At 43.1% G+C, this 13,987-nt stretch overlaps 1 protein-coding gene across 3 annotated transcripts in view; it reads right to left on the bottom strand.

The window, feature by feature from the left end:
• OSTF1 (osteoclast stimulating factor 1) overlaps nt 1–13,982 on the bottom strand; it is a 57,895-nt gene extending 43,913 nt beyond the window's left edge. The window contains exon 1 of one of the 3 annotated variants that reach the window (XM_009244526.4): nt 13,545–13,982. In XM_009244526.4, the coding sequence (XP_009242801.1) occupies nt 13,545–13,578 (34 nt within the window). In that variant the 5' untranslated portion in view covers nt 13,579–13,982. 3 annotated transcript variants of the gene reach the window in all.
• Between the last annotated feature and the right edge of the window lie 5 nt (nt 13,983–13,987).

Below are 13,987 nucleotides of genomic sequence, written 5' to 3'. Positions count from 1 at the left end.
AAAGTAGTTATTCATTGTGATGCCACAGGAGTAGAAAAAATTTTAAAAAACAAACAAACAGTAGTTACCCATGCAAAAGGGGGCAGGGTCAGGCAGCCCCAGAATAAAGAGCAGAGTCTGGGGTTCAGGAAGTGGGGTCTAAGAATGTCCAGTCAATCAACATGCCGGAAGCCTGGGGTAAAAGATGGCAAGAGATTAAACTGGGGTATGAGCAGATGCTAGAGGTTTTCAAAGTTTTTTGAGATCCATAGGAAGAAATATATTTCATATCAGGACACGCACACTCATAAAATGTAAAAAAGGTCTTATAAAAATTTCTTATCCTTACTTTGAGTGATTCACTCTGATATTCTTTGTCGTATTCTATTTTCTTTTCTTCAAGACGCTAGTCATGAGTAATTATACTGACTTTACTACCTACCAATTCACCATTCACAGTGTGAAAAAACACCAGGCCAGAGCACTTCACATATCAATGTGTGCATCCACTGTTTAGAGATGAAATTATAAAAATGCCCTCACTGGCTGGGTGTGGTAGATCACACTTGTAATCCCAGCACTTTGGGAGGCCAAGGCGGGAGGATCACTTGAGGCCAGGAGTTCAGGATCAGCCTGGGCAACAGAGCGAGACCCCATCTCCGCAAAAAACAAAAATAAACAAAAAATTAGTTGGGACAGTAATGTGCACCTACAGTAATGTGCGCTACTTGGGAAGCTGAGGCAGGAGGACAACTTGAGCCCAGGAGGCTGCAGTGAGCTATAATTGTGCCACTGCCCTTCCAGCCTAGGTGACAGAGCAAGAAGCCATCTCTAAAGAAAATAATAATTTAAAAATTTTTTAAAATGGCCTTACTCTTGGCTCTCTATGAAGACACATGCTAGCAAGACAACATGATGATATAAATGTGCCCTTTATTTATAGTTCAACCTCTTTCAAACCTGATGTAGAGACCAGGATATACACAACATCTAAGAAGACAAAATGGGAATCACTAGGGACAGAACTGAGCTTAAGCTAAGAGCTCAATCAAAGCTGACCCAACAGATACACAGGGGCCAAGTTCGTAGCTAAGGGTATTTTACTATTCTAGGTAATATTAGAACTCTGGTAAAATAATACAAACTTTGGACATAGGAGAAAGATTATAAAACACAAGAGGAAAAAATAAAGAGCAAAGGATTATCAATATCTTTGAAAACGGAGCCCCTCTTTGTTCAGAAAACAGGATTCAAATGTTCTTATGTAGCACATACAAGAGCCTCCAAAAAAAGTCCATATCTCAAATTCTAACAGACCCAAAAAGAGGAAAACAACTTCAGAAAGGTCATCTATGAGAAACTAACAAGCTGTCCAAAGCATCTGTTTCTTCCAAGATCATCTACTCACTAAGACAACAGCCTTTAAACTGAAAATTGTTTCCCTAATTGCATCCTCTCTCAAGTCACAGCAGTGCTACTTCAAAAGGTTGGTGTTGTGTTCCTAAGAGCCACATTCCTATCATAAAAGTGGCTTGCCTGGTGACCTGGAAATGTCTGACCTGACGCCCTGACCTACCACTCCACTCCAGGGCTCCTCCTAGACAGCCCAGGTGGTGAGCCCTTTCTCCAGCTTGGCCCGGTCCTGAGAGTCGAGATTGTTTACGGGAAGAAGGGGCTAGGCAGAAGTCAGGAGGATCTGGAAAGACCGAAGGAGTCCAAGTGACTCCCAAAAATGCCAGGGGAGAATTTTAACCCTAAGAAATGTCAAGGTATTTTCCAAGCCGGCTCAAATTAGGGGTGGAGGAAGGGAAGCACAAGAGAATGGAGTCCTTTAGGATTTCCCCAGAGAACGGGAAGGCCAGGAAGTGAAAAGCTGTGGTTTCTGGGGCTGTAATTAAAATATGGTAAATTACAGGACCATTCTTGCCGAAATCCCCCTTTCTCCTGGAAGGTGGGGGAGAGTTGTGACAATACTTCCATATTCTTACCTTCAGCCACGCCAAGGCCCCAGGTCAGACCTACCCCTGAGGTTACAGCTGCTCAGAGACTTTTTTTTTTTTTTTTTGAGACGAGTCTCACTCTGTTGCCCAGGCTGGAGTACAGTGGCCTGATATCAGCTCACTGCAACCTCCACCTCCCAGGTTCAAGAGATTCTCCTCCCTTAGCCTCCCAAGTAGCTGGGATTACAGACATGTGCCACCACGGCCCGGCTAATTTTTGTATTTTTAGTAGAGACGGGGTTTCGCCATGTTGGCCAGGCTGGTCTCAAACTCCTGACCTCAAGTGATCCACCTGCTTCAGCCTCCCAAACTGTTGGGATTACAGGCATGAGCCACAGCGCCTGGCCTCAGAGACTTTTTTTAAAAAAAACTCTTTTTCACTGATGGATGCCCAGAAGATCATTTTATCTCTTTATGAACATGGACACATGGACAAGGAGGGAGGAAATGGAGACAATGGAATTTTTTCTTAAACTTCTAGGAATGCCTTGGTCCCCACCCAAGCCCTTGAGCCTGCAGAACTATTTACTGTTTAAGATGTGGATGGCGTGGCAGTGAGAATAACCTCTGCTCACAGAGACAGAAGGAAAAATCAGTGCTCTCTGGGGCAGTGGCTTGCCACCACTATGCAGTGGTCATTTAAATTGTAGGCTTTCAGAATAATCACTAGGAATTTGATCTCCTTCTATACCCACTGTCTACATGCAGAAGTAACCTGCTATCTCTTGCTATCTGTCCTAACAAATTGTAGTTCTTTACCTTTGGTTTTAAGACACTTAGTGGAAAACTAACACTTGAGCACTATAATAATTTTCAACTATGAATAGAATGATTTTTGTTCGAATTCTAAAGCCATAGCAACAAAATTTATTCCCGTAAGTATAATTCTATGTCCTTAAAATTGCCATTTTGGCCAGATATAGTGGGTCATGCTGGTAATCCCAACACTTTTTTTTTTTTTTTTTTTGAAACAGTGTCTCACACTATTGCCCAGGCTGGAGTGCAATGGCACTATCTCGGCTCACTGCAACCTCCGCCTTCCAGGTTCAAGCGATTCTCCTGCCTCGGCCACCCGAGTAGCTGGGTTTACAGGTGCTCGTCACCACACCCGGCTAATTTTTTGTATTTTCAGTAGAGACGGGGTTTCACTATGTTGGCCAGACTGGTCTCGAACTCCTGACCTAAGGTGATCCACCTGCCTTGGCCTCCCAAAGTGCTGGGATTACAGGCGTGAGCCACCACACCCAGCCTAATCCCAACACTTTGGGAGGCCCAAGTGGGAAGACTGTTTCAGCCCAGGAGGTCCCACTATGGAGACCCCATCAGACCAGCCTGGGCGACACTGTGGGACCCCATCTGTACAAAAAATTTTTAAATAGTTGGGCTTGGCAGCACATGCCTGTAGTCTCAGCTACTCAGGAAGCTGAGGTGGGAGGGTCACTTGAGCCCAGGAGGTTGAGAGTGCAGTGAGCCATACACTCCAGCCTGGGTGACAGAACAAGACCTTTTCTTAATTTAAAAAAAAAAAAAAAAAAGCCATTTATCAGAATCTCTTTAAATATATAAATGTTATTTTCTTTACCCCTGTAATCCCAGCACTTTGGGAGGCCGAGGCGGATGGATCACCTAAGATCAGGAGTTCGAGACCAGCCTGGCCAACATGATGAAACCCCATTTCTACTATAAATACAAAAAATTAGCTGGGCATGGTGGTGCATGCCTGCAATCCCAGCTACTCGGGAGGCTGAGGCAGGAGAATCACTTGAACTCAGGAGGCGGAGGTTGCAGTGAGCCAACATCATGCCATTGCACTCCAGCTTGGGCAACAAGAGCGAAACTCCATCTCTAAAATAAATAAGTAAATAAAAAAGAAAAAAAGAGGCTTTTGGTTTCTGCCAGTATAGCTGGCAGAGTGATGGGTAGGGAGAGAATCATTCTCTTAGCAGATTAGTCCTCCCTCTTCTAGAGATAAGCACTGAAAACCCTCCTCTCTGGAATCAAATACAATGATTTCTGTAAAGCAAGGTCTTAATTTAAATCTATGGCTTAAAACTATCACCTCCAAAAGAGATGGGAAAAAATAGTATGAGAGGAGACAAGAGGATCCTGAATGATATTTTGCACAGAGAATTTCTACAGTCTAGTAGAATACATAGTATTTTCACATCTTGGGTCTACAGAGTTGATGTTATTGAGTTATAACCAACTTTACATTTTCCAAACATAAAAGTCTCCAGTATCTCGATGGCCATTCAAGAACCACATTTTGCAAGGGTCTCCTTGGAATCTGTGCATATAAAGCCCCAGACATATTCCTGCAGGGAGACCCCAGTGTTCTCTTTCTCTAGACAGCTACAAGAAAAGAAAAAAAAAATTCTGCCCTATGTAGCAAGAGCCTAAGTGAACCAGATCAGGCCTAATTATTAATACATTACGCCCCCTTCCTAACCCTCATCCTATCCTTTCCCATCTCTTTGTTGTTTCTCATGGAAATCTGGACTTACGAAAAGCCTTTGCTTGGTGTGTTTAATTCCTCCATATGTTTCTATCCACATGCTGCTGAGCACTGAGTAGCTGGGATTTGGGAAGGGGATCATTGAAAATGGCCCAGGAGTCTAGGAGAAGGAGCACGAAATGAAATTAGTCAGAAATGTGAGAAATTATTTGAGAGGCCAGTATGAGGCCATGAAGATTTCAAATCAGATTTAGCATGAGATGAAGAAAGTAGCCTGGGCAACAAGGTAAAACCGTGTCTCTACAAAAAATACAAAAATTAGCCAGGCATGGTGATGCACACCTGCAGTCCTAACTCCTGGGAAGGCTAAGGTGGGAGGATCGCTTGAGCCCAGGAAGCAGAGGTTGCAGTAAGCCCAAGATCATCACACCACACTCCAGCCTGGGCAACAGAGCCAGACCCTTGCCTCAAAGAGAAAACAAAAGAAAAAGAAACAAAAGAAACTGAGGCATAAAGTAGTCTAGTGACTTATAAAGGTCACCTAGCAAGTTAACTACAAAATTGGTGCTAATGGAGCTGTTGCTTTAAAAAAAAAAAAAAAAGGAGACGGCAGGAGGGCCAGAAGTTCATCCCACTCATAACGAAGCATGTCCAACCCCCATTAGACTTTTATGTTTGGAAAATGTAAAGTTGATTATAACTCAGTAATACCAACTCTGGAGACCTAAATATGTCTGGGGCTTTATATGCACAGATTCCAATGAGATCCTCAAAAAATGTGGTTGTTCATGAATGGCCATCAAGACACTGAAGACTTGATGTTTGGAAAATGTAAAGTTGATTATAACTCAGTTTATCATGGTCTGAACTAACTTTTCAGGTTAAATCTGGCTGAGGGGAGGGGTCCATTCCATTGGTTGGGGAGCTTAGAGTTTTATTTTTGGTTTACACTTTAGAGCCCCAATATTTAGATACAGAATAGGTTTTCAAGAGTGCAAAGGCCTTAGGCAAGGACCAGAGCCCTGTCAGATGGGAAGGGTTCCCTCTAACCCACACTCAGCGAGCTAAAGTTTGGAAGCATCTTCTCCCCAAATATGGATTTGGTCAGGAAGTTCCTCAAAGACACACAGACATTCCAAGATAACCTCCAGGTTGTAGTCATTTCTTTATCTCACGGGAGTAAGTCCTGGCTGGGAAGCCGGGAATCCTAAAATAGAATCCATGAGTTTCTCAGAACCAAGCAAAATTCCTGGAGTGTAGGGATGCCAGAGAGACCCTTGTAAGGGGCCTGAGACAGTCCCTCTAGCATGAGTATAAACTGAGTTGGTTAGAGGGTCTCCCTTAATTTGAATTCAAATTGCCCTCAGGCTCCCTGGAAATTGGGAGCACCCAGCAGAAAAGATCCACATTAGATGCATTCTTCGGTCCCAAGAACATAAAACCAAAATAGCTTATCAAATTATAAGGGATGCTAAAGAGTTTTAAAATTCCATGCCAATCAAAATGCACAAATATAAAACCATCCCCCAACTCTAATCCCAAATGTAAGCTGAGAAATTTGCCTTGTGGCTTTCTAAAAATCCTACAGATGCACAGACATAAAGTGGTAAATGACTGGAAGAATAAAAAGGAGGGGGCATGTCCCGGCGCGGTGGCTCACGCCTGTAATCCTGGCACTTTGGGAGGCCGAGGCAGGTGGATCACAGAGGTCAGGAGATCGAGACCATCCTGGCTAACACGGTGAAACCCTGACTCTACTAAAAATACCAAAAATTAGCCAGGCGTGGTGGCGGGGGCACCTGTAGTCCCAGCTACTCGGGAGGCTGAGGCAGGAGAATGGTGTGAACCCGGGAGGCGGAGGTTGCAGTGAGCCGAAATAGCGCCACTGCACTCCAGCCTGGGCGACAGAGCGAGACTCTGTCTCAAAAAAAAAGGGGGGGGGGTCCACAGCAGTCACACCAGTAACTTGTTTAATTGATTTGCAGTTGCTAAATCTCTTTAACTCATTGCCCTAAACTAAACACCTACAGCAACTGTTAACACTCTGAGAAACAGATAAGCAATCTGTGAAGAGGGGTGACGTGTGCATTTAAATTCTTGCTTTCTGTGTGGAGCAATATCATTTTTTACAAACTGTTACACTGGGTAAACGGCCTTCTCTTTATTCAGAGAAAATTATCTGGTTCACAGTTCTCTGTGCACATACCAAATTTCCTTGACTTCTCTGAAAGAAGCTTAGCCCTTATTTAGTCAGACAAATGTGGATAGGAGGATGCATTATTTCATTTCTGCCTGAATCAAATGACTTTTCCCCCTTTGCTGCCCAGCAAACTCTTACTCAGCATTCGGAACTCTGCTTAGATTACTCCTCTTCCGTAACATCTTCTCAGGTGCCTGAAGCTCCTTGCCCCGTGCTTCCCAGCCCTCTGATCACACTTTGATAACATCTCCTATCACAAGCAGTGAGATTTTTCTGTTTAAGACATGCTCATACATTTTTGGCAGGGAAGTAAACTGGTATGACCTCTTTGAAAAGCGATTTGGAAATTTCTATGAAAACAGCAGTGCACTTACCCTCCGAAACAACAAATCCCACCGCCAGGACTTTATCCTGTGGATTTACATGTGTAAGCAACAACAATACTATTGGGAGACTATTTGTTATAACAAAAGATTGAAAACAATCCAGAAGTACGTTAATTAGGGTCTGGTTAAATGAGCTCAGCAGAATACTATATAGTTATTTAAAAGAACCAGGAAGTTCTCCTGGTTCTAATATTTGTGTTGTAGTGTTTGTTTGTTTATTTGAGACAGGGTCTTGCTCTGTCACCCAGGCTGGAGTGCAGTGGCACGATCTTGGCCTCCCAGGCTCAAGTGATCCTCCCACCTCAGTCTCCTAAGTAGCTGGGACTACAAACATGCACGACCAAGCCCAGCTAATTTTTTTCATATTTGTTGTAGAGAAAAGGTTTCACCATGTTGCCCAGGCTGGTCTCAAACTCCTGGGCTCAAGCAATCTGCCTGCCTGGGCCTCCCAAAGTGCCAGGATTACAGGTGTGAACCACTGTGCCTGGCCTGTACATTTTTCTGAAACTCCTTTAATTTGATAGAGAATCTTGACACCTCACTCATATCAGCCCACTGAAAGGTGTCCCTGTATCTTTTTTTTTTTTTTTTAATGTAGTCTTTCCCTGTCCATTAAGCAAGTGAGGACAACTTTGGCAATGGGTTCTGTTATGCCCTGAGGTATAAGGTGCATATTAGAAAATCTCACTGCACTAGTCATGTAAGTCAAATTGTGGGAATGCTGAAACGCCAAGGGAGGGGACCCCAGTATTTCCAGAAGGGAGGAATGCTTATCAGAAGCACATAACCTCCAGCCTTTGCTACTTTGTAGTAAAGCTACAAGAAAAGCCCAATCACAGTCTCTGAGTCCACCCCCACCTTCTTTCAGACAAAAAAAAAAAAAAAAAAAAAAACCCACCTTTTTTTTGCATCAAAGCGTTTTACATTATCTGTCATTCATAAATGATTTAGTGGCTGTGCAGTTACAAAGAAATAAAAGACTCTTCCACTCTCAAAAAGTGCATAGTTTAATGCTCTAATACGGATCCATTGAAAGAGGGCAGTTACACAAACCAAATATCAATAATACAACTGCATAAGCTAATAAAATGACTGTCCAACAAAAGCAGATCCAACCCAATAACATCTCTGGCAGGTTTCTCTGCTCATATGCATGGACTCAATTAAAGCTTCTGTTCCACTTCAGGTCACACCAACCACTCACTAGCTTTGAGATCTTAGATAGTTTACTTGACCTCATTAAGTACTACTTCATCCATAAAACAGGGATATGAGGACCCACCCACCTGAAAGGAAAGTCAGAATAATTAAAGGAGACAGAGCATACACAGTGCTGGGTGCAGTGCCTGACATATGGGGCCAAATATATGTTAACCACTCCCATCATCATCATCATTGTGAAATTTTCAAGATGTTTCTCAGGCTTTATTCTGCCAACAGGTATAAAAACTATCAAGTTTATAAAAGAAGACTATTCACGTGCATATTTCACCTCACTTTTTATTAATTCCTTTGTTGGGGTAAAAAATACATAAAAATTAAGTTCATTTTAGATAAAAACCTTTTTCTCTCAAAAATGTTATTTAAGCAGCATGTGTGTGATGTCTTTTAACTTTTATGATGTTTTTACTCTGAATAACAAAAGAAACTGAAACACTGACATTTGCTTCTTCAAAGTTCCATGAATTTATTTTCACAAGGCACATGAAATATTTATGCTTTACTTTCACCACCAAAATCAATAAGCCATTTGGAAAAAATGGCCAAGGTCAGACATCAGGTTTCCAACTACAATAGAGAGTTACCAAACCTGCTTAGAATGAGATGATTCTACGGCCCAAATCTCATTCAGTATCCTTTGGCCCATTCTTACTCTCAGAATAAAATAACTTTTAAAAGATTTAACGAGAACAAAAGTTCTGTTTTCTACACTTCTACACTCTAACAAGCCAGACAGATTCAACGCTAATTGAACTGCAAGGCTTCTGAGAGTGGCTGAAAACAACATAAATGCTATACGTGTAAAACTAAGAGGTTGTACTCATTTAGAAAAAGGAAAGGAGGGTCCCAGCCAAGTTTGGTGGTGAGCACATATAATTCCAGATACTCTGGAAGCTCAGGTAGGAAGACTGCTTGAGCACAGGAGAGCAAGACCAGCCTGGTCAACATAGCAAAATCCCATCTCCAAAAAAAAAAAAAAAAAAAGAAAGAAAGAAAAGAAAAGAAAGAGAGAGAGAGAAAGAAAGAAAGAGGGTACCATAAAGAATGAGCTGAAGACCACGAAATTGCAACACATCTTAGTAGAGTACCATGGTGGCACAGACAACAGTTAAGGGAGAAAGTTTCAATGACAGACCTTGTGTGGCCAAAAGTGATTCTATAGAAACAAAATCAGTAAGCAAGGAAAGGTCAAACTGTGACAGAATTGATTTTTCAAGCAGAATGCAGACAATACCATACAGCCTTTCGGAAACATATGCCAACCAACAGCAAGACATTTCAAACGGAAGCTGAGGCGCTGTTCTGAGGATAATTGTTCTTATTTTCTTTTTTGAAATGAAATGGATGTGAAGAAGAAAGAAACCTGAAAGAATATTCAACCAAATGTAAATAGTGATTATCAGTAGATGACAGGGATGATTTCTATATTTTAGTTATATATTTATTGTTTACCTTTTTCCAAATTTTCTAAAAATAAAAAAATATATATTTTTACTTACAAGCTTTTTAAAAAAAAAACAAAATGAATGAGATCAGCCATCCACTTGTAAATGAGATACTCTAGGTAATATCTGTAGATACATACGTCTTCCCCATTAGACTCAGGACCCTCATGAATGACACCTTAGATTATTGTTCCTTGGAACCCCAGTGTCTAGCACGGGCCTAAAATATGAGCTACATTTATTAAGAAACATTTGTTTAACAAAATGAATTCTGGATATGGCCAAAAACCCAAACAAGGTAACCCTGATCTATCCTCCAGATGGTACAAAAATGGCCAGGGTCTCCCATTAGCATATGCCCAGGACTTCCCTGGGCAGCCTCCTTCCACAAACGGTCCCCCTGTTGGGGATGTGCTGATCAGCCGGAAAGATGCTATTAGCCTGCATTATAGCTTAATGTCCCTTGTTTTTAATATCTTCCAGCAAGTCCTTTGTCCTTACTCACCTAGCTCCTTTCCTTTTATTATTGTCTACTGAATTGAGCCATGCTGTTTTGCCCAAATCTTGCTCTGAAAGAAGCTATAAGAAACATGGCTAGGATGTTCTGTCTTGTATTTCTGCTAGAGATATCCAGGCCACTCCAATACTTTAAGAGAACCCACAGGAAAATCAGTCTCAGATCTCAATGCCATTAAAATAACTACTTTTCAGAGCAAGTGACACATTTTAATTTTATGAGCACTATGAATCTTGAGATTTTTCTCTCTGCTTGCAGCTGAGAGCCAAATCTACAGTGACCTTACTACACATGCAGGTCTGTCTGTAAGCTAGCTTTTCCTCTTGTTTCATCTTACTATTCTTCCCTTCCTCTAGATGGCCATGCTTTATCTTTACTTTTTCCTCTCTCTCAGATCATGTGTATTTTTAGAAGTCCTTTTGGAATGAGGTAGGGTTTAAACAAACCAAAAAATTAAATACAACCCCAAAGCCCCCAATCCCATGCTGTCTTTGGAGATTTTTATCCATGCAGCTTGCCAGCAGGACAAGAAAGTAAAGCTCCACACCACTCTCCTTGCTGTACCAACCAGGGGCTGACCTTTATGTACACTTGTGACAAGAAAATCTGTAGACCAGAGGCCCCTCCCTTTCGACTTCCTGACCACCAGCTCTAAAATACACATTTGACCGCCAATGTGAATGGAGCACTATGACTTAAGGCAGAACAGCAAATGGTTAAGAGTGCAGACTTCCGCCAGGCGCAGTGATCCCACACTTTGGGAGGCCGAGGAGGGTGGATCACAAGGTCAGGAGTTCAAGACCAGCCTGGATCCTGTCTCTACTAAAAATACAAAAAAAAAATTAGCCGGGCATGATGGCGGGCTGCCTATAATCCCAGCTGCTCGGGAGGCTGAGGCAGAGAATTGCTTGATCCCGAGAGGCGGAGGTTGCAGTGAGTCGAGATCGTGCCACTGCACTCCAGCCTGGGCAACAGAGCAAGAGTCTGTCTCAAAAAAAAAAAAAGAGTGCAGACTTCAAAGCCAGACTACCTGGGTTTTAATCCTGCCTGCTACATCCCCCACTCTAACTGTTGACTTTAGACAAGTTAAATAACATTTCTGCGCATCTTTATTTCCCCATCTGTGCAACAGGAACAATATAATGGTACTGATCTCATAAGTTGTTGAGAGCAGCAAATGCGTTAACACATGTAGAAGTGACTATACCACTGCTTAACACACAGTAAATGTGGGACAGTACTATGATAGGACATTTCTGTTTTTGTTTTTTGTACTCTGTTGAGACGGGGTCTTGCTATGCTGCCTAGGCTAGTCTCAAACTCCTAGCCTCAAGCAATCCTCCCACCTCAGCCTCTTAAAGTGCTAGGATTACAGGCATGGCCCACTGCTCCTGGCCATCGCTTTTTTTTTTTTTCAACTAAGCTAGCCCACACAAAGTTTCAAGTCTGATTGGCAGTAATGTTTCTCACTGTAAATTACTAAACTGGCAAACCCATTTCTATGGTAACTTTGTGTCTGGATCTCATTTATAAATTAATGTTGATTCAAAATTCCCTTTATCCTGAATCAAGGACCAGATAAAACAAATTAAAATAAAATAAAACGCAAAGTTCCCTCTAAACACCTGTCATGTTTAACCATAAGCTTTCTGATGTGAAGGAGAAAGGAGGTTCCTGGGAATGTATCCACAATTAGTAACAGGATGACCCTTAAACCCCCAAGTGTGAATGAACCCACAAGTATACATTACTGTGTGCACACACACACACTCACACACACACCTGTCAATGTCCCTCCATTTGCAATATAGACAGCATTTAATATGCCTGAAGAGATTTTTAAAAAGGGCATTCTTTAACGTATTTCAACAGGCAGCAGGTGATCAGAAAAAAATAAAATAAATAAAATATGGTTTAACTATCAAAGAACAACTCTGTACTGTTAGATACTTAAGGTCCTGATTTGCACCTGAGTTTAGAAAGCTACCTCATACATATGCACTTAAAATGGAAATTTCTCATCAGATTCCACATCTAATGCAATGCAGAACCCAACTCTAGCTGTGCCCCATCTTTGCTCAGGACAGAGCCAGTCTCAGCAACTTCCTTCACACTCAGCCCACCAAGATGTCAGTCCTCAGTGAAGGACTATTCCACATACGTACGTACATGATTATCAAATAAAGGGACTTCATACTCCAACTGCAGGAACGCAAAGAAACAAAACTAGGTAAGTATGAAAGCTATAGAGTTTAGGAAAATCAAGGAAAAAAGTAATCACTGAAACTCTTATCTCTTGTGACGAAAGTTACTTCAAAATTTGAGGTAAATTGATTAAATTTCAGCATTTCGCTATACCGAAATTACACGATGGAAATAAAAAACCCAAGAATACATCGGAGGCATTTATCTTCCATTTCCTGTATTTCCCTTAATTACCTACCCAAAGGAATGCACGTAAGAGTTGTTAAAGTACTGAAATATGTCAGTCCTTTCTAATTACCTACCCAAATGAATGAGCGGAACAGTATGTTACAACTTTTAATTAAAATACGTCAGTTTCTTTTACAATTATCTTATTTCTGCATATCACAGAAAATATTCTAAGAACAGAGCAAAAATGAACAAGGACAATCCGCCCAGAAAACTACTTTGAGGAATTTAGTAATCTCAGCCCTCTCAGGTTTAGCACGCCAACGTCTTTGGGAGAGCGAAGGCAAAGGAGATGATAAAATGACACTTCCGAATAGCAACAGCTGAGATTACTGCCGCATCCTAGATTCTTTCCACCAGGAGCGCGAGTACAGGGTTTTTTTCTAAACGCTCTTCCCAAGATCCCGAGGTCAATTTCAAACGCTGCTCCTCGCTTAAGTCCCGAGGGAGGCTCGCTCGCCCACCCCACCCTGCAGGCATTGCACTTCCCGTTCGCTCTGGCGGGTCAGGAACCCTAACTTGACAGTGACAAACACTGAGAAAAGAGGAAGTGGCTAAAGATCATTTCATGACATTCTTTAAAGGGAGATCAATGGCCCTGTCTTTCCGGAAAACTTCCATGGGACGTTGCCATCACACCCTCTGAAAGTTTCAGCGAATTACAGCGTAGCAAAAGTGAGGGCTACTCCCATTTAAAAATATATATATTTTTTAATCCTCGAAATCCTCTTGCTATCAAAATCGATCCCTCCTCCGTAACAGCGAACGCAAAACTAAGAGCGCCCATCCCGGTGGGGCCGATCTCGGAAGCCAGGCTCGGGGCCGGGTCCTCCCTGCCAAGCTGCAGAGGAGGCGCCGGCACCGCGGCGGTCGCAGGACCCGGCAAGCGCCTACCTTACCTCCCTCACCTGGTTTGACTGGTTTGGGTGGCGGCTTCGACATCTCGCTTCCTGGAGCTGCAAATCCTAAAGACTCCGCCGAAAAGCCCACCGCTTGCCCACCACCTGGCACTCCGGGCACCCCAGTTTCTTTTTGTCTGGCTTACAACCGTGCGCCTCCCAGGACCGGCGCCCACCCTTGGCTGCGGGAAGAGCGGACGCAGGCAGAGCGGCTTCGCCGAGTGCCCCGCCCCGCCCCGCGGCCGCCGGAGCAGTCCAGAGCGCGCGCCGGGCCGACGAGGAAGTGGACCCCGCCTAGCCGAGCGCTAATTGGCTCCCGGGCTGGCAGCTTCGCCGCAGCAGGAGCGCGGGCGGCGCGCACGGCGGCGGAACCAGCGGAGCAGAGCGAGGGCGAAGCGGCCGTGCGCCAGTGCCGCGGGCCGCGCGCGCTCCCAATAGGGAAGGGCCGGAGC

Source organism: Pongo abelii, chromosome 13 (genome assembly GCF_028885655.2).
Source record: "Pongo abelii isolate AG06213 chromosome 13, NHGRI_mPonAbe1-v2.0_pri, whole genome shotgun sequence".
Lineage (NCBI taxonomy): Eukaryota > Metazoa > Chordata > Mammalia > Primates > Hominidae > Pongo > Pongo abelii.
Note: the sequence above shows the minus strand (reverse complement) of the source record. Positions and strands in the feature narration are given on the sequence as shown.